This window comes from Fukomys damarensis, unplaced genomic scaffold (assembly GCF_012274545.1).
Source record: "Fukomys damarensis isolate Sample0158 unplaced genomic scaffold, DMR_v1.0_HiC HiC_scaffold_3, whole genome shotgun sequence".
Classification (NCBI taxonomy): Eukaryota; Metazoa; Chordata; class Mammalia; order Rodentia; family Bathyergidae; genus Fukomys; species Fukomys damarensis.
This window is the reverse complement of record NW_022900915.1, coordinates 21,578,563-21,598,424: the sequence shown is the minus strand read 5'-3', so window position 1 is coordinate 21,598,424 and position 19,862 is coordinate 21,578,563. Positions and strand designations below refer to the sequence as shown.

General features: G+C 37.1%; 1 protein-coding gene across 1 annotated transcript in view; it reads left to right on the top strand.

The window, feature by feature from the left end:
• Positions 1 to 19,862, top strand: part of Man2a1 (mannosidase alpha class 2A member 1) — a 175,779-nt gene that overhangs the window by 13,394 nt on the left and 142,523 nt on the right. The window contains exons 2-3 of the mRNA XM_010632228.2: positions 7,557 to 7,811; positions 10,335 to 10,479. Coding sequence (XP_010630530.1) covers positions 7,557 to 7,811; positions 10,335 to 10,479 — 400 coding nt within the window. The remainder of the gene's footprint in view (positions 1 to 7,556; positions 7,812 to 10,334; positions 10,480 to 19,862) is intronic.

Below are 19,862 nucleotides of genomic sequence, written 5' to 3'. Positions count from 1 at the left end.
ATGCCGTTGGTGGCCTCACCCTTAATTGCGGCATTCTATAGAGTCACAGCTGCCCAGTTCTTCTGATGGGGCCTGGGGTGGACTTTCACAGACTAGAAGTATAAGTGTCCTCTTGCTGCTGTAACTACCACAAACTTAGTGGCCTAAAAGAAAAAAAAAAAGTATCATCTTATAGTTCTTGGGGTCCAAAGGTTGAAACAGGCCCTCTTGGACTTAAATCAAGATGTCTGCGAGCTGCATTCCATCCTGGAGGTCCTAGGGGAGTGCGGGTTCCTTACCTTTTCTAGCCTTTAGAAGGCGAGTGTGTTGCTTGGCTCAAGACCCTTTCCAGCAGTTATTTGCATCACCCTGACCTTCTCCTAGTCTGGCTGGACTCCACTGTCTCTCTTTTCCTTTGTAAGAACCTCTGTGATTACTTTGGGCCTGCATGGACGTTCTAGAATGATATTACTATCTAAAAATCTTGAAATTAATCACACTAGTGAAGCTCCTTTAGCTGTGTTAGATAACTATTCATAGGTTTTAGGAATTAGGACAGAGTTGGCCTTGACTAGGCACTATTCTGCTGCCTCAGCAGGCACTATTTGAATTGATTTGCATATACTAACCAATTTAACTCTATCTCATAATAATCCTATGGATTATGTATTATTAATTGTTCCCATTTTATGGGTGTGAAAACTGAGGCCCAGAGAAGTTATGTGCAACTTGCCCGAGGTTGCATAGCCATTAGGTAGTACAGCCAGAAGTGGCTTTAGTCTGTTCTCAATTATAATTGATACATACTGTTTTTGCTGGTGCATACTGTATCCTACATGGTAATTTTTAGAAAGCCAGTCTTTTTTCTAGTAGAAGCAGCCCTACTCATACTTTTTGATTGTTTATTTGAAAGTACTGAAAAAAACAAAACAAAACAAAAACCCTAATTGTTTAGCTAAAGTGTCTTTACCTCTATCTAGTAAAAGAAGACATTAAAAATTAGCATTATTTGCTGTTATATTTGGGCATATTCAGTACAGAAAGATCTTGATGCCATGGAATGATATGCTGAGTCTGACAGAATTAGATTTGAAGGGTAACAAGCATAAATGAAAGGTGAGATAGATCAAGAGTCTCAGATACATACAAAGCTGTCCAGTTATAGTTTGTTCCTTTTGAATGCTACCATTGCTGTGTATCGTAAACATGTAATAATGTGTTTTCTAAGAGTTCTCCTAACTAGAAACCTGTATTGATTGAGTACAGATCTTATATCACCACTGTGGTCAGAGATGTTCCAGAATCATCTTGAGGTTCTCTTTCCAAACTCAGGTGAAAATCGTAGCTTATCATAACTTAGTAGTCCATGGCTAGTGAAAGTTGAAAACTTGGTTGTCCTGTATTCTTTGCCCTGGGAAGGAGACCTTGTATTCTGCCCTACTTGTGAGGTAATGATTGTCTTGTGGCCAAATACAGATACAGGTCTGCCTCATTTTCTAGATACTTCATAAAGATCAACGTATTATTTGGGACTTTCCATTCTTATCAATTTTTGAGGAATATGATGATTTAAAAATGTTTCTATCTTAAAAATTTTTAGTGTTTTATAAACTATTTAAGTTTTTTTTTTTTTGGTATGGAGTGATGTGCCAAAAGTAAATTTAAAAATTTAATAATGACATAAATTTTGTTTCTTTCCTTTTTGTTCCAGTCCACCTATGATATCTTCCCATGTACAAGGCATTGTGCTAGCCATTAGGGTGTGAGGAGGAAGAAAATAGCTATGGTGCTGCTTCTCAACATAGAAATTCTTTTGCTGATGGAAAGGGGGAAGCAATACGTGAATAAAATGGATGATCACGCACTAGTACAGCAGTCAACACAAAAGTCGAGATGGAGAAGAACACGAGGAGATATATTTGGGATAGGACGGCTGAAAGACTGCAGAGGTGGCACTGGGGTGAAAGTTGAAGCAGTATAAACAGCGTATGTGCTGCGTTGGAGTGAGGATGAGGAGGAGCTGGCATGGAACTGGGATATCATAGGGAGAAGCCAAGTCGAGATAGAGCAAGAGCGAGAGAGCGTGCGTGCGCCACCCTTATGGATCCAGAGGGAGTGTTTGACGGTGGCATATCCTATCATGTAGGTGTTCTGATTTTATTCCAAGTGTGATGAGGAACCAGCAGTGGTGCTAAGAAAGACATTGTAGCCAAGTATCGTGGTCGAGGGATGTAAGCAAGGACATCAGTGCAGCGTCTGTGGCTCTAGGCTAGGAGAGAGGGTTGTGCCTGGGAGCAGGCAGAGGCAGGCTGACTTGAGGAGTGTATGGGAGGTTGAATGGAAAAATCTTCAGATAGGCTGGGTGTGTGAACGTTGCGAGGGAGGAAGGTACCCAGTCAGGTGTAGAAAGCCACTGAGTGGAGACTTGAGCACTGTTAAATGGCATTGGGGGGATGCTGTTCTTTGGACTTATGTTTGAAGGTCAAACAAAAGCCTCAGGTAGGCATTTGGATATATGGATTTGTTTTTCAGAGAAGAGCTTTCAGCCGGAGGTGTAAGTATGGGAGACAGGAGTACAAACGTGGAATTTAAATCATGGAGCAGATGAGATCATATTAGACATTGAACAGAAGTAATAGAGCTAGGAGCTAACCTTGAGGGTTTGTGACATTTGGAGGTTGGAGAGAGAAAGCCAGCAAAGGAGACTGATAAATAGCTGGCAGGGAAAAAAACAAGGGCCTGTGTACTGGGGATGAGTGGAGGAAGTGTTTCCAGGAGGAAGGCCGGCTTCACTGCTCCACACTCCCCTTGGGTGATGAGTAAGGTCCGGGCACAGGGCTTGTCATCAGGTGTGAAGTGTGGGAGGCTCTGGGGACTTCACAAGGGCAGTTTTGGTAGAGTGGTGTGCGGTGCTGATTGGAGTGGGCATGGGAGGGAGCCTGTGAAGCGGGATAATGACTCTTGATCCCGGTATTCTCATGCAGAGCGGGGCTGTGGAAGAGAATATTCTTGTCAGGATATATAATGAATCTGCAGAACTCTGGAGAGAAACAGAGACGGACAGAGACAGGCTTTATTGGGAGAATTGGCTTACTTGGTTATGGAGGCTGGAAAGGCCCACAAGGGGTCATGCGGAGGCTGGAGAACCAGAGAAACTGGTAGTTCGGTGCAGGCTGTGCTCCAGGAAGCTGATGGTGTAGCATTCGTGCTGAAGCCAAAGGCCTGAGAGTCTTGGGAGCTGCTGGTGTGAGCTTTATAGTCCAAAGACCAAAGAACCTGGACGGAGTTCTAACATCCAGCCAGAGGCCGGAGAAAAGGGTATGCTGGGTCTGGGAGAGAGGGCAGGACTTTGCCCTTTATCTGCCTTTCTGTTCCACCCAAGCCTCTTGTTGTTTGGGTGGTGCACGCCCACATCGTGGACAGATCTTCCCCACACAGTCCACTGAGTGTGAGACCATACCGCTCTGCTGATGACTTCACCTATACACCTGGGGACAACCACCGAGGCTAATCAGTGCCAGGCCACCTGGCTTTCCCTTTCAGCGGAGGGAAAAGGGACCTCAGTGCCTGCTAAAGCCTTGAGAACATTCAGTGCTTTAGCAGCTGTGTGGATCCTTTAGTTCAGTAAAGTTTCCCGAATCTACCATCTCGTGGAGTTCACGGGTGCATAGGAATTTGACTGACTTTTAAAAAGTTAAGAGTATAATATGCAGTATAATATGTGATTCATAGACTGATGCTGGTGATGTTTGACTGTTTTTGACCTATGAGAAAGATAGTTTGGTATAATAGAACATGCTATCCTGCTAAGCATGAATTGTTTTTGGAAGGGGCGATTGATGGAGCAGCATAGAAAGGATTTAATGAAAAGAAGAAAGCCTCTGAGCAGTTCAGAGATGAGACTGGAATTCAGCATGGGCCTTGGGGCGGGGAGCGGGGAAAAGACATTTTTCAGTTGTAACCAGCAGGAAGGAGATGTGCAAATTCAGCTGCGCGTGAGTGATTACAGCAGCTCCAGTCCCCAGCAGCTGGTGTCCTCCCTTGGGCAAATAATTAGGTAATAAGTTTAGATTTAGCTGTAGATACACAGTCATTGATTTTGTTCATAGGACTGAGTGGATACTGATCCTATTCTTCCTCAGAGTCGACTCTAAATTTGTTCTCTCAGGCGTCTTTTATATCCATGATTTTTTTGTTCAGCTTTTTTTCTCCATTAGCAGAAAAAATCAAACATGACCTTCCTCCCCACTCAGCCAGAGCAGCTCATGGCCTCCTCCCCATAGAACTGATTAGCAAATCAAAGAATAAAATGGTTTTCTCACAAGTGATTTCCTTGCCTTACAGAAAATTGTCTTCTTCAGTATTACTATCAGTATTCTTTGACTTATCAGCATAATTCAAACATTACCTATGATTTTTGTTTCTTTAATGCAGACTTTAAGTGCATCGTTTTGTTTTTTTTTTTCTTTTTTTTTGGGGGGTACTGAAGGAGATTGAACTCAGGACCTTGTGCTGCCAAGGCAGGCGCAGTGCTCCTGAGCTAAATCCTGGGTCCTTCAAGTGCATTGTTTTAAGGTCACACCTGTCTTTGTCATAGGCACAGAATTTGCTTATGAGATGTATGTCAAGAACTTTGGCTGTTTAGAGGGAAACTTTATTCCACTACCTAAAGTGGTTTAAAAAAATGACTTTCTTTAAAGCATTATGGGACATTTCTCTAGGCCACAATTCTCCATGCACTTAACTTAGTACACAGTTTCAGGTCCCATCATTCATTGTGTCCGTAGAGGTACAGCAAGATTGAAAGTCTATCTGTCATGTCTTTAGGACCCCTCTTCACGAAACATCCTGTAGTTTATTTTGAATAATACTATAGGTTATGGGACTAAGGCTACAGTAAAAATATTCCTAGGAAAGAGCCCATTTTTCCCTAGTGTGTAATTGTTAAGTTATAGGCAGTTTTGGTTCCAAAATGATCTTTTTTTTTCACAGTATAGAAGGTCTGGAGAAATGTTTAAAATCTGACAGTCATGTATTAAAATTGTATTATATAATTCTGTAAATATGAGATAAAATGTGGCATCTTTAGAAGCTCTGAGATGATAGCATTTTAGACTAAAGTTTTATTTTCTAGAGGTGTAACTTTAATAAAGGAAGGACAGATTAATGGGTTCTAATTTTGTTTGGAATAAATGATTTTCTGTTTCCTGCTGTAGTAGAAATGGAAGCACTGAAGGGGATTTGTGTCTTCTTCACTGGAAAAATTCAACAGAATCTGTCAAATGATTTCAGAAAGCCACATTGTATGATGTTGGGATAACCAATGATGGTTTGTCCTTCCCTTGTTCCAGTCAGCCTTTGTGAGTGTGTCTGTTTAGAAAGACATATGCATGTAGATTAGTTAACAATGTACCTGGATCTCAGATCCTTCTGCACCTTTGAGTTGAACTTGGCTTATACCCTGGAGAACGACTCTTCTAAGCTTGATGTGTGCTTATTACAGAGGAGGGTTTGTACTAGGATGCTGTTTAACCGATCTGAAATCCTCATAGTTCAATAGCTTCTCTGATTGCTGAACTCCCCTCAAGTTTCCTTTGCTGTGCCATTTTCAGATATCAGCTGCTGTGTAGTCTCTTGTTTGTCACTAGAGAAAACAGGGCTTATCTTGCAGGAAGAGATCTGTGCTGAAAACCTTGCACTTCCTGTATGTGCTGATGAGCAGACTTCAGAGTTCTTGTGGTGACAGCCCACTCCAGAACTAGCTCTGACACACTGGCAGCTAACTCTGTCACATGCCTCGAAGTAGGGAGGTCTGGATGCCCATGGCTTCCTTGTGCTCCTGGCCTCTCTAGCCCTAGGCCTTTGACAGTCATCCCAAGTATTGTGCCTTCCCCTGTCCCCCAACAAAATAATTGGCTTCTACTTTTGGCTAATTTTTTCTTATTCTCAAATTTCTGTACTGGTCTCTTTGTACTGGCATAGTTTGCTTAGATAACTGGCCTTATCTTGGAAGACCTCAGTCTAATAACTTCTATCCTTTGCCTTGTTGAACTGACCAGTAATCTGTGAGTATGATTCTTATACTCCTCACCATTACAAAATCAATGGATGCTCAAAATAGGCTTAAAAAAGAGTATAAACATACTTAGCTAGTTTTTAACCATCCTGATATATGTGTACTTTTTTTTTTCTTTTTTTTGGTACTGGGGATTGAACTCGGGTCTTTGCGCTTGCAAGGCAGGCCACCAAACCGCTGAGCTAAATCCCCAGCCCTTGTGTGTACTTTTTAAGATATGCCAAATGTGATTTTTCTCATATATTTTAAAATCTTCTCTCCAATTTATCTCCTGAAGATACCTTTCCTTATGTTTTTAAGATTTATATGTCTAAGATTTGAGTGACTAAAGACTATTTCATGATATTTTTTGACCATTTCTCCTCTATTTTTTAACATTTAGGTATTTTCTCTTCTCTTTTCTTTCTTTTTGCCTTCTTTTTATTTCCTGGAGTAGATATTTGGACCTACTTGTTTGCCATGCAGATAGTTTTTAAAACCTTAATATGAACTTTTTGTGGTGTAGAGGCAGACTCTTGCCTATAATGTACCCTTATGTATTCAGAGACAGGGACATAGCAGAGGCATAGCTCTCTTCCTAGTGTAGCATTATGCCTAGTACACTGGATGTTCACTAAAGAATTCCTGTTATACTCCAGAAGCTCGAGGGCCATTTGACAAGTAGATGAGCACCTACTGTATACTTGGAACCTGTGATATCAGGGTGAATGGGGGAAGATTGTCCTTGTTCTCATAAGCTGAAGTATTAGTCTGTATAACACAAGTTTGTTATACAGAAACAGCGAGGTTCTTCATGTAAGGGTCAATTAAAAACATGAAAGTCACTCTGCATTGTAAAAGCAGTCAAATGACATACATTACTTGGATGTACTCATGTTTATGTCTAATTAAGAGTTGATGAACTGATGTTTCCGTAGATGATACTTATTTATGATTGTCCACTAATGTTAATACATTGAGATGTAATGATTTTTGTCACGTTCATACTTTTTGACTCTTGTGAATAACTCAAATCAGTTAAACTCACATTTAATATTTCATACTTGAATATAATACCATGTTGTACCTAGTGATTCCAGAGACCCAAAGATCTTTCAGAACCGAGTTTACGGGGGAACATAAAACTAAATCCCAGAGGATTGCTGTGAGTACGAGACCAGCCTGGTTTACATAGTGAATTCCAGGTCAGTCTCAACTACATAGAGAGACCCTGTCTCAAAAAAACAACAAATAGATAAATCGATCAATCCCAGAACATTTTTTGTCCTGTTATACATTTAAAATATGATTAAACAAAGATTGAAGCTATGGAGAAGATTTTCTGCTGTACGTTGGTATTTCAGTCCTACCAGTATTAATGCTTTGTGTGATCTCACTTAAAGTAGAAAGTGAAGGTTGAGCGGCTGCCCAAGAGGGCAGCCACATGCCTTAGAAAAAAATATGTGCTTCAGCAGAGCTGTATTAGTGTTTCATATAGCTGCCCTTTTCTTTTTTATTATAGGGCCAACTTTCAATGTTGCAAGAAAAAATAGACCATTTGGAACGTTTGCTGGCTGAGAATAATGAGATCATCTCAAATATTAGGGATTCGGTCATCAATTTGAGTGAATCTGTGGAGGACGGTTCGAAAAGTTCACCAGGCAATTTCAGCCAAGGTGCTGGCTCGCGTTTTCTGCCATCACAGGCGTCCCTTCAGGTCGACCCTAAGGACTGCCTCTTTGTTTCCCAAGGGGGAAACCAGCATCCTGATGTGCAGGTAATGTAGGCACATGTAATAACCATAGGCTTTTCTGTTTTGGTTTTAGATTTGATCTGGTGTCTGCTGTTCTTTTTGGTAAGTTGTTCAGACTCTGGATTCCAGCTTCTCTTTTTGCAAAGTGATTTCATTAGTCACATGATTCTTTTTTTTTTGTGATAGCATTTTGTAATTCTGTTTCGATTTTCTCATTGATATGTGTGTTTTGTATGTATTTCCATTTTTATTTTCTATAACAGTTGAAAACCTTTAAAGGTTTAATTATGCCACAGGTTTTCTTCTTTTGAAGACTACGAGAAAGGTACTGCTCTTACTGTTTATTTGATTAAAGAAAATATATCTTTGAAATTAATTTCATTTGTTTCATCTTGCTAGAAAATTAAAAATTACCCATTTGGCTTGCATCATATTTCATTCGGAAAAGAGTGTTATACAGGGTAATGGAGTTGAAAACCAGGGTCAGAAAGGTCCTGTTGTCCTGCCCTGCTTTTAGTGAATCTGTTTAACCTTTGCCTTAGACCAGAAACTACAACTTTAGGGAGGACCCTAAGGGGTAAAGATTTTGAAAATGGACAAAATTAGTGGGCCTGAAGCCTGGTTTTTGAGTGGGCATTTCCACTAACTCCTGGAGGCACTGTGATCTGATCTTGAGGCGTGGCTCACAGGCCTTGCTGAGGGTGGAACCAGGCCTTGTACCTGTGTGTCATTAGCTAGTGTGTGGGCAGATTCAGACAGAACCCCAACCCTGTGCCTGTTTCTGTAAGGCGTGGTCTTATTTTGGGTTTTATTGAGTACTCAGGTAGCTTTGTCAACCATCCTAGGGGAACAGCAGAACATTTTTGTTTTTGTCTTAATGTGGACTGGATAGAAGGGAGTTGCTGAGCATCCTGTGCATAGGCAGAGGCAGGAGGGGACTGGGAGAGCAGAGGCAGTTGAGGGCCGAAGAAAGAACCAGGAAGAATAGCAGAGACTGCTAATGTGTCCTCCTACACTCCTGGTTCCTAAAGATTTTTGGCTTATCCTTAGAGAGTTCTATTTTATTTATTAAAGGCATGAATTAGATATCAGGAGATAGATTACTGCCTTAAAGAACTTTGTATTTGCTCTTGTTCAATTTTTTTTTAATCTCATTGAATTTATTGGTACTTTTTAAGTATACAGTACAATTACATTCATCATTGGGATCTTGTACTTTACACGACAGGTCTTGGTTCTCATTTTCTCCCCATACTCTTGCCCTCTCTACACCCCCTCCATCCTCCCCTATTTACAAACACTTTGTTTCCATTTTTACCTTTTCTCATATTTTTTTCTTGTATTTTTAATGTTTTGTATCACATTTATACACTTAAATGTAACATTCATCAGGGATCTTGTACTTTACACGACAGGTCTTGGTTCTCATTTTCTCCCCATACTCTTGCCCTCTCTACACCCCCTCCATCCTCCCCTATTTACAAACACTTTGTTTCCATTTTTACCTTTTCTCATATTTTTTTCTTGTATTTTTAATGTTTTGTATCACATTTATACACTTAAATGTGATACATACTAAATGTGTTATATACTAAAATGTGATATCTGCAGCCTGTAATTTTTGTAGCCTAGTTCTCACATACTTTACATTTTATAAATGATTGTTTGTCATATTTAGTATTATGGAGAGTATGAAGAACAAATGTAAAGTTTCACGTATTTCTTTTAGGGCATTGTTTTTTCCTTGTGTCCAAATAGATTACTAGCCAGAAGAAATAGTGCATTGAAAAACTAGAGAACATTAGCTTATTTGTTTACTTGTTTTTTGAGATAGGGGCTAACAATGTTGCCAGACTGGCTTATAATTCCTGAGCTCAGGTTCTCCTGCCTCAGTGAGTAGCTGGGACTATTGGTATGTGCCACCAAGCCCAGCTCTAAAAAAAAAGTTTGGATCCTTAAAATCTAAATTTCAGTTTTAAAAATTTCCTGTTTTGAAATGATTGTGCCAAGTTGACCTTGTTATAATTTTATTTTTAGAACAAAAAAGCTAAACATGACTTATGCTAGTAAGAAGATACAGATACATTTTCTTTCAGGTATAGATTTTAAAAATACAAAATTGTTTATAAAGTAAAGATCCCCTCAATAAAGTAAAAAGATTGTTTTCAGTACTATATTTAAAAATGCCAAAATACTTTGTAATAAGCAAATTTCATGAAACACTTCTGTTCAGTTGCTATAAGTTTCTATTAATTTGTATTGGAAGTAATGTAAGAGAAGGAATTGAATGAAATTATATTTGATAAAAACAGGAGAGGGGATTATTTTTCAGGAGAGGGGATTATTATGGTTACAGAGCACAGCTAGCCTTTCAAGTCACTGAATAGTAGTTGATGTTTTGTGCCTCAAACATTTCAATTCTACAGAAATCACTTTGTTTTATAAAATATATATGCAGAATGCAGCAGTGAGTGATTTTTGAGCAAACATTTATCAACTCAAAATGTGAATTAATAATGGTGAAACTGTAATTTTGTCTTCTTTTAGATGTTGGATGTTTACAATCTAATCCCTTTTGATAATCCAGATGGCGGAGTATGGAAGCAAGGGTTTGACATTAAGTACGAAGCTAACGAATGGGACTCCGAGCCCCTGCAAGTGTTTGTCGTCCCTCATTCCCATAATGACCCAGGTAAAATGACACCGCAGAAGCTGGACGTCATCAATCTGTAGACCCAGAGTTCTTTAGTGAGAGTTCAGTAGAGTCCACTGCTCACAGGTGTTAATAGTGATACATTCCTTTCATGCCACTGCATTTCAGTGTTGTCATTTTATCAAATTGTGTGCCATTCAAAGATAGTACTTGCACGCTATGAAACAGGTACGCATGAGAAGGACTTAGCTTTTGTAGGTGGAAGTTCTACACATTTAGGGATACTGCCAGTTTGTTTTAGTTGCTTGGAGTAAAATGTAGCATGGGAGAGTTATTTCCTATCTATAAACTGTACTTCAGAAAGGCAGGGGCTCATGGGGAAGTTTGGATCTTGACATGGAGAAGTGGTTAGGAGCTTTTGTGTTCATTGTCAGATGTAGCCAGCATAGGTATGAACCAGCCCTGTCTCTGTGTTAGAAGACTTTAGGCAAGTTACAGTATTTAATCCCTCTGAGATTTTTCTCTCTGGTAGATTCAAGATAGTAGTAACTCCTTTCAAGGGTGAAACGTAAAGGATTCATGCGTGGTATAACAGTAGCTACTATTCCGTTATTATATCATATGATGGCTTTTATTCATTGGGGCCAGAGAATTTTTTTCCTTCGAGGTAAGATGGAATTGCTATAGTTATAGTGAGCCAGGTGATTTAATGTGAATATTTGTGCTGTGAGGACACAGCATAGCATGAATGCCTAAAAATTGAATTGCAGTGTTTTTGGAGAATGTGTTTCTGAAGACTTCTTTTGAAGGACTTCATTATGCTTCTATTTGTTCCTTTTCTCAGTATCTCAATTTTGTTATTATTATCAGAGCACAGCAATTCCCCTGGGTACTTTGAAATTTTTTTTCTTCACTCCCAGTGGGCATTTGTCTTACATTCTTTCCCAGTAGCTTGTTGGTATGTATTCCTTTGTATTTCTACGAAAATATAACACGTAACTTTAGATCTGGGCACTTGATTTTAGCTCATTTCTTCTATTTTGATTTAAAAAAAACAACCACCTTTATTAACCTTTCCCTTTTCTGCCATCCTTCATTTCCATCAACTTCACTGTTACTGTGTAATGTAGGCACTTGTAAAATCTGTGGTTTACCAGGCAGGGTATTGAATGTTTTATAAACTTCCAGTGCTTACGATAACCTTTGAAGGTTGGATCACTATTCATGGTAAAGGTGTGATGAACTTACACAGGCAGCAAGGTTACACAGGTAGCACAGGGCACTGGTCTTAATCTCCTTTGGTTTTCTTGGATCTTTCACTAGAGTAAATATGAGTGTAAGAGACTGTGTGTCAACCTCTATTCTCATTGCCTAGCCCATAGTTGGCACAGAGTAGTAATTGCTGATTATGTAAGGTCTTCTTTTGCCTGTCTTCTTTCCTCTCTACCATATTTGCGTACTGTCCCCGCCCCCACTTACCCATACACAGAAACATAGGGTTTTATAGCACTCTGCTTGGTCTGCTCACTGACCTGTAGGTTGAATAAGGGCTGCACCTATGTCTTATTAACTGATGTGTGTGGAATGCCTGGAATATAGTACTGAATTATGATTCAGTTCTGTAAGTCAGTGAACTAAGGCTTTTTAACTTTCCATACTAGGGAGAAACACTTGATTTTGTTCCTTGGCCTTTGTTTTTCTTTGACTTTCTTCCTCTCTGAATGTCGTTTCTATTTCTTGAAAAAAATCTTATTTAAGATTCATTTCGTACTTTATATACTAGCAACAATGTAAGCTCTTTGAGGGCAGGGATTGCCCTTGTCTTTTACATTTTTCTGTCTGTTTGCATTATAGTTCTTGCTGTAGTTAGTATGTTGTTTTGTGAGAGAATAGCCCTAATAACTGTGTCTGACTGCAATAAATGAATCTGTCTTGGTATCTTAGCAACCATAGTTGAACCTTTTTGTCAGTAGTAAATGATGTTAATGACCCTTACCTTCAGGCCCTTTTCCACTTGAGTTAAAAATAATGGTCAAAAGCAGATTTTTTTCAAAACTAAAACAATTTTTGCCATCAAGCAAAATACTAGAGAAAAGAACCTGCTGACTTTTTAAAATAATTTTCACTCTTCCTTAACAAAAATAGAATATTGATGAATTATTCTGTGAAAAATGAAATCATTCAGATCATAAAAAATCAGTTTTAATAGGAGAAAAATATATGTACATAACATTCTAAGTCAAAATTTGACTAAGGGAAATCTTTGTAGAATACTCTTAAATGAATGTGCAATTAAGCAGTTTACTTTCTGAATGACATTTATAGAGATATGTTTGCATTTCTGCAACAATTTAAAACAAGCCTTTTATCTCTGTTTTGTTTCATTATTGGATTTATGTCCTTAGGGATAGAAATATTTGAAATAAACTTTTTGAATGATTTCTGTTTTTAGTCCCCTAAATTAAAAAATTTATGTTGTGTTACACAGATATAGATATAAGGTATTTTTTTCTTTATAGGCTGAGTAGGTAATATCCTGCAAGAAAAGCCAAATTTCAAACAAGTATTTGTGTCTTAATAAAATTCTTAATTATGTCTTTTTCTCAGTCTATAAGGACATGTAACAGTTGTCATATGACATTTAAATGATTTACATGAGTTAAAAGAAAATTGGAAAAGAATTGTTAGGTAAATGCCGATAACTTTGTACTGTAATGCTTTTGAAAAGTTTTGAATCATAGACCATGAAATTAAATGTTAGTTGATTGATACATGTTCATGTTGTACTTAATAAGCTGATTAAAATACAATTATAGCATCTTTGTATCTACAATCTTAATTCTTTGCTTCCCACTAGTTAAACTGCTGAAATATTTAGTTAATTTTCCTTCAAAGAAATCACAGTCTGTAGAAGGAAGATAAGGTATACTTAATGGAAGGTTGAACAACATATTGTTAGTTCAGCAGTTTATAAAATGAACATTAGAAGTTAATCCCTCATGTGGTCGACTCCTCAGTAGGAGGAAGACCTAGTCCCACAAGTTATACTGGAAAATTATTTTCTTTTATGCGTTTTGATGAATTTTCTTATTGATTCAGTAAATGGCTTGGTCTTTTTCAGCATATTTTTAATGCTAAGAAAACAGATTTTTGCATAGAGTATAATATGATCTTTTTAAATGAATGTGTATATATCCTTCCTCTAAAAAAGTCTTAAAAAGTAAAAATGTGAAGAAATCACAGTGTGATGTTATTTTCAAACATTTCTGTTCAAATACCGTCAAGTACAATCACTCTGCAGATAGAGTGCTGTCCTTGGCTCGTGTCTCTGTGAATGGAAAATGGGGAGAGCGAAGGCTGGTTGCCAAAGGAAGCCAGTTCGTGGAAGGAGGTCAGTGGGAGAGAGGTCTGTGTGTCCCTAGGTTGGGGAGCTCTCTCTTTGGTTCAGCTTCAGCAGGATAAGTGGATTCTTGGTTTTGACAGCCATGTTGGGATATCTGAGTTTCTGGAGCTCACACAGCACCTACTGGAAGAACTGAGAGGTAGCGTCCTTGCCTGTCCCACATTAGGGGAATGGAAAGGGCTAAACTAAGCCGCTTTCAACAGGTGAGGGCAGTGATTTGTTCCAAATTGAATTGTTCAATCAATTATAAATTCCCAGAGGCTGGTGAATTTTAATTTCACATTTGTCTGATGCTAAAATGCATGTTTTCTTTCCATTTATCATACTGTCTCTTAAGGTACCTTATGTAATCAAAATGATTCTATTTCTTTTCTTCTTGCTTTATGAGTATTAGCCAATTTAGCATATTGCTAATAGAGTTGTCAGATAGAGCAAGTAAAAATATAGGATACTCAGTTAAACTTGAATAAGCAGTGGATTGTTTTTTGGTGCATATATGTGTTCCAAATATCACGTGGGACTTATATCCTAAAACCTTGTTATTTTTCTGAAATTCAAACTTAACTAATATCCTATATTTTATCTGGCAACTTTAATTGTTAATTGATTATTAAATGATTCCATTTGCTAATTAAATTACATGGTATTCTAGATTTCTGTTTTTAAGAGTATTTAAAATTTACGTATTGAGGTTCCTTTTATAGAGGACACAGATGCAGGTAGTGTGGCTTGTCATTGGACTTCATTCTGAGGAATGTGCATGTTCACTGGCCCTTGAGAGATGGTCATTTAAGTATCTCCTGATTCCATTCATTTCAGTAGTCTCTGTCAGGGTATTTCAAGGCTCACCAATGCCCTGCTAATAAAAATAATTACTGACACTTTGAGAATTTAGCATGTTCCATGCACCGATATAGGCATGTTTCATATAATAATCCATTACTTAGCAATTTATAGATAAGAATAGTGGCAGGAGAGAGGATGAGTAATCTGTCCACAGTGGAACTGGGTTTGAACTCACACAATTTTGGCTCCAGAATCAGGATTTGAAACGTTTGTTAAACATCATACTGCTTTTTGTGGGTAACACTTCTGAAACCACAGACAGGGCATCTAGGAGAAGAGTCTTTTAAGCATTGCCATTCTGTATATCATCTACTTTAGTATTATTAAGCATAAAAATGATTTGATTGACTATTTTGCAGAAGTGGACATTTCATCACTATTTCCTATATCCTTCTTGTGATTTTTCTGGTCTTTTGTCATTGAAATTGATATTCTGCCCTTAAATACTATTTTAATGCATGAGATAGTGAATAATTTTCCTCTAGCTACGTTTTTTTAATAATCAGAAAGTGATTCAGAAGCAGTACTTTGCAGATTTTAAAGTCAATTTTTGTAGAAACTTTGATGATTTGACCAGTATGCCTGACCATAAGACTAAGTAGTCCTCTCCTGTACCCCACTTTGATATCTCATATAGACATTTTTCATTATTTTTTTAAGCTTTATTTGGAGAAGCTTATTAGGCCTCAGGTTTCCTCAGTTGGCATTATAGATGCTCACAAATGGAGTCTTTATTAAGAAAGGGGAATCACTTTAGTACACATTTAGAAATTATTTTGGAGGCTGATCTCACAGTTGTGCGTATCAGATTTCAAGGTGTGCAGTTCTTTTAAAGGACACTTAGAATATAACACAACCAGGGATCACAGGATGAACCAAACCCCAGATGTCCTAATAGCAATGCAAATATGTTCTCTTGTGGTTTTGGGTAAATTTCCGTGAAGGCATCTTATGTGGATTTAAAAAGCCCTGTCTCTCAATTTAGTGCAAATGAAGCTGATATGCTTAGAAAACTATTAGATGACACTGAATCACCTGGAAAAAAAAAGTTTAGCTTATTTTGGGAACATGTTCAAAAGCATTTTAAAGGAATCAGCAGATTTTAAGGGTTTTAAGGACTTAAAAGTCTATGGAAATGGCAGCTTCATCTTCAACTCCTAGTCTGGAAACTTTGGCTGGTTACTGAGTTTTCTTCATTTTTCATTCTTCTATGTCCTCTTACTCCCCTTGGTCTATTGTACACTGCACTTAATATCCATTTTTTTAAAAAAGGATTTTTGCAGTGATGTCATTTCTTGTTTCACTGTTTGTTACCTTTTTAATCTGTTCTTTATACTCTTAAAACATATTTTTGAAAGCACAGATCAGAATTTTCTCTGAGAAACTAGAATGGCTCAGAAACTTTTAATATCTGTGCCTTCTGTTTTTGTTTTTATTTCTCACCATATTCCCACACTGTATTCTGCAGTGCAGCTGTCCCTGACTGCCTGCTGCACTGGAATGGACAAGTACCTTCACAGTTTAGTGTCTTTTCCATATGCTTTTCCCTCCATCCAGATGATGACTATCCCAAGAATCTCTATTTCCTTCTTCCGGTAAGACCACCATTTCTTTATTCCCACAGCATTTTGTTCATATTTGCATTATAGGATTTGTTTTCATTTAGCTTTGCTTTATTACTTTGCCCTTATTAGATGCTTGGTACGTGTTTGAGTGAGTAAACTAGAATGTTAATTAAAACTCTTTGACAGTTTATCAAGGGGGAGAAGAAGCCTAACTTATAATAGAAACCTTGGAATTAAAATTAATCAGCTGCATGTTTGAGTAATAGTAATAACATCAATTAAGATTATATGTCATTCCTTAAGTATAAGACTAGATGTTGCAGTCTAATATTGAAAGGTTAACAAGTGATACATGAAACCTGTTGATTGATTATTAATAGAGAATAACTTAATTACTCAAATAAAGGCTTCTTTTAATTTATAGGTTCTGTTTTATTTATTTTGAATTTGAGAATACTATCACATGAAAAAGTAAATAAAGCTCAAGATGAATGTTTTAAATGTTTATTATCAATAACAAACTTACCTGAATCTAATTCTTTTTGACTTAAATTCTTCTTATGCTTTCCTAAAAGTAGGTGCTTAGTTAACTTTTGAGCATAATTAATGTTTCATTTTAAAAAAAATTACTGTAGCAACTAAAACCATAACAGTGTAATAGAACTTTTTTCCAGAAGCATACCTTCTTAGGGATAAATATTTTAAAACATCTTAGGACTGACAGAGTCCCTTTAAATACAAATATTGCATAAACTTAGGCTGAGGCAGGAGGATTGCAAGTTCAAACCCAGCCCGGGCAACTTAGTGACTTAGGGAGAACTTGACTCAAAATTAGGGGAAAAAAATGGCTGGGGTGGGAGCTCTGTCATTATATAGCTTAGTATAAAAGCCTTGGGTTAAATCTCCAGTACTGCTCCCCTCTAAAAGTTTTTAGAAACTTGAAAGTATTGGGGAAAGATTTTTAAGTTAGCATCTGAATAGATGATGAACATACTAAGCTTATAGTTTCCCCCCCCCCTTTGGTTTCATTTTTAGTTGAAGTAATAAATTTTCATTTATGCTCTACATGTCTTTTTTCCCCAGCCTTGTTGGCTCTATGTTCCTTCATCTTTCAAGTATATACTTATGAATTGTTGCTCCTGTAGTTTGCACTAGGCACTAGATTAATGAGAATTGGCTGGTTTGAAGTTTGGGTTGTAGTGTGTGCCCTAGCTTACTTCTTTCTTTTTTCGGTATTGGGATTGAACTCAAGGCCTTGCACTTGCCAGTCAGACGCTGCACCACTGAGCTACATCCCCAGCCCTCCTCACTTACTTCTAAAATTAGAATCTGGGGTAAAAAAGTACACAGAGTCCCAATGCCTTATATCCATTTGAAAGTTATAAATCCATGTAATCGATTGTTATTAAAAATGGTAGAAGAAGAAAAGAAAAATAGAAATAGGTCAGTGATGTGCTGCTTGCTTACTCTCCATGGAGTGTGGTGGAAAGAACCAAACCATGAACCAGTCCAAGCTCCCTTTTCTCCCAGATATGGCCTTGTCCCAGACAAAGAGAAGCTTTGCTTGTGGATACCATGGTGCTCTGTCTTTAGAACTTCTGACTGTGGTCTCTTGGGCACTGCTAGAGTGATGAGGTTCCCTCCTGCAGGGTAGAGTGTCCTGAGGAGGAAAGGCTGATAGAAGGCGCTGATAGGTCATGGAAGCCAGCGTGGGGCTGTCTAGACACACATTTTAGAGGGGCTGGGCATGCTTTGCTGGGAAGATCCTTTGCCTTGTGGGTTTGTCTTGTGGAAAGTGGTATGGTCAAAGGAAGACTGAGGAGATCCCTCTAGAGTCCAGATTTAGGCCACCCATCTTTTACCCAAGTACCCAGGGTGCAACTGTATATACCCGAGAGTCAAATAAAGGTAAGTGACAGTAGTATCAAATCTCTACAGACTTCCAAGCTATGACCAAGAGTCTAAAACGTAAAAAAAATGTGATTTGTTAATATAGAACTAGTAGGTGATTAATTGTTCCTATACAATGAAAACAGAAAATAGAGTTTTCAATTTTATTAGTTTAAAAATTTTTAGAACAATAGGATATTGAATTTGGATTAGTAACTGCTATATAGACCTTCTAGTTATTCACTCTTCACTTTAGATATTTCTCCACTTATTCAAAATAGCTATTAGCTTTTTTATGGGTATTAGTGTTGTCAGAGTGAAAAAGAATACATTGAAAGGTACTCTTAATGCTGTTCTAGGCCTGGTTCAATTTCCAAGTGTATTCAAGGGAAAGGAAAAAACTGTGAATTGACCACTTAAGTAAATTAGCTTAGAACTCAATGTCCTAAGATTAAATGTAGAAGTAGGAATATGATTTTATATCATAAAAATTCATTCCATACAACTTTTTATAAAATACTATCTTTCTGAATGGTTTTATCTTAATATACAATTGTGGTTTTTACAGTAATTTAGAAAAAGAACCAACTCAGTGTAAAAGGGAGTATTTGATTACTCTATTGTATAAGAGTGATAAAAGCTAATTTACTATTATATTACTCAATATTGAAAGCTGCAAGAGGCTCTCTTTCAGTTCACTCTTCATTAATTGTGCTATATTGTAGCCGTATTAGTATCTATTATAGATGAGTTTTATGGAAGGCTTTTAAATTGACATCTCAGAGCTTGTATTTTGACTCATGTAAATATCTTTGACATATTTTCCAGATGATTGTTGAAGGGCAAATGAATTTTTGAAGGCAAAGTAGATTAAGCAGTTACTGTGTTTCCTCTGAAAACCCTTGTGATAAAGTAGTCTTTGAAATGATCTTAGTTCATAACAAATTGTAACTGGTGGGAATAGTTATACTCCTAAGATACCTTTTACTTAATAATTTTATAAAGACTACTCATTCTAAATATGCCTTTATTCTAGATTACAGGAATTTTTATTAGATTAATTTTGGAAACATTGTACTGATCATAGTTATCTGGTTTGGCCAATAGCCAAATAATTAGTTTCAGCCCTTGTTAAAAATTAAGGTATATGTGATGTTTTAAGATGATAGTTCTAATAGATCTATTTAGGTAATTTACATAGTTCTTGTTCATATATATATATATATATATATATATATAATAAGACTATATATATCAGAATATATAGACAATATATATATATATACTATACATATATACATCTATATATAAATATATACAAATATATAGATGTATATACTCTATAAAAGCATGCTACATGGGTACCTATATATGTATATAGATATATATATATTCTCTCTCTCTCTCTCTCTCTCTATATATATATATATATATATATGTATATATTTCCACACACATATACACACACACACACACACACACATAAAATAAGATCATGCTACAAAAGTACTTTTGTTTATGGATTTGAATTTTTAACCTGATGTGTAGGTAGCTGTAGATTATAGAGTATTAAATATTATTATGCTACATGATGAAATACATTCTTCCCTCATTTGTAGTCTTTATATTTTGGATGTTAAGAATGCTGATTTGTTCTAAGGCTGCTTGGATTCATATGGCTGCTGTAACAAAGTGTCACAGACTGGTGGTTTAAACGA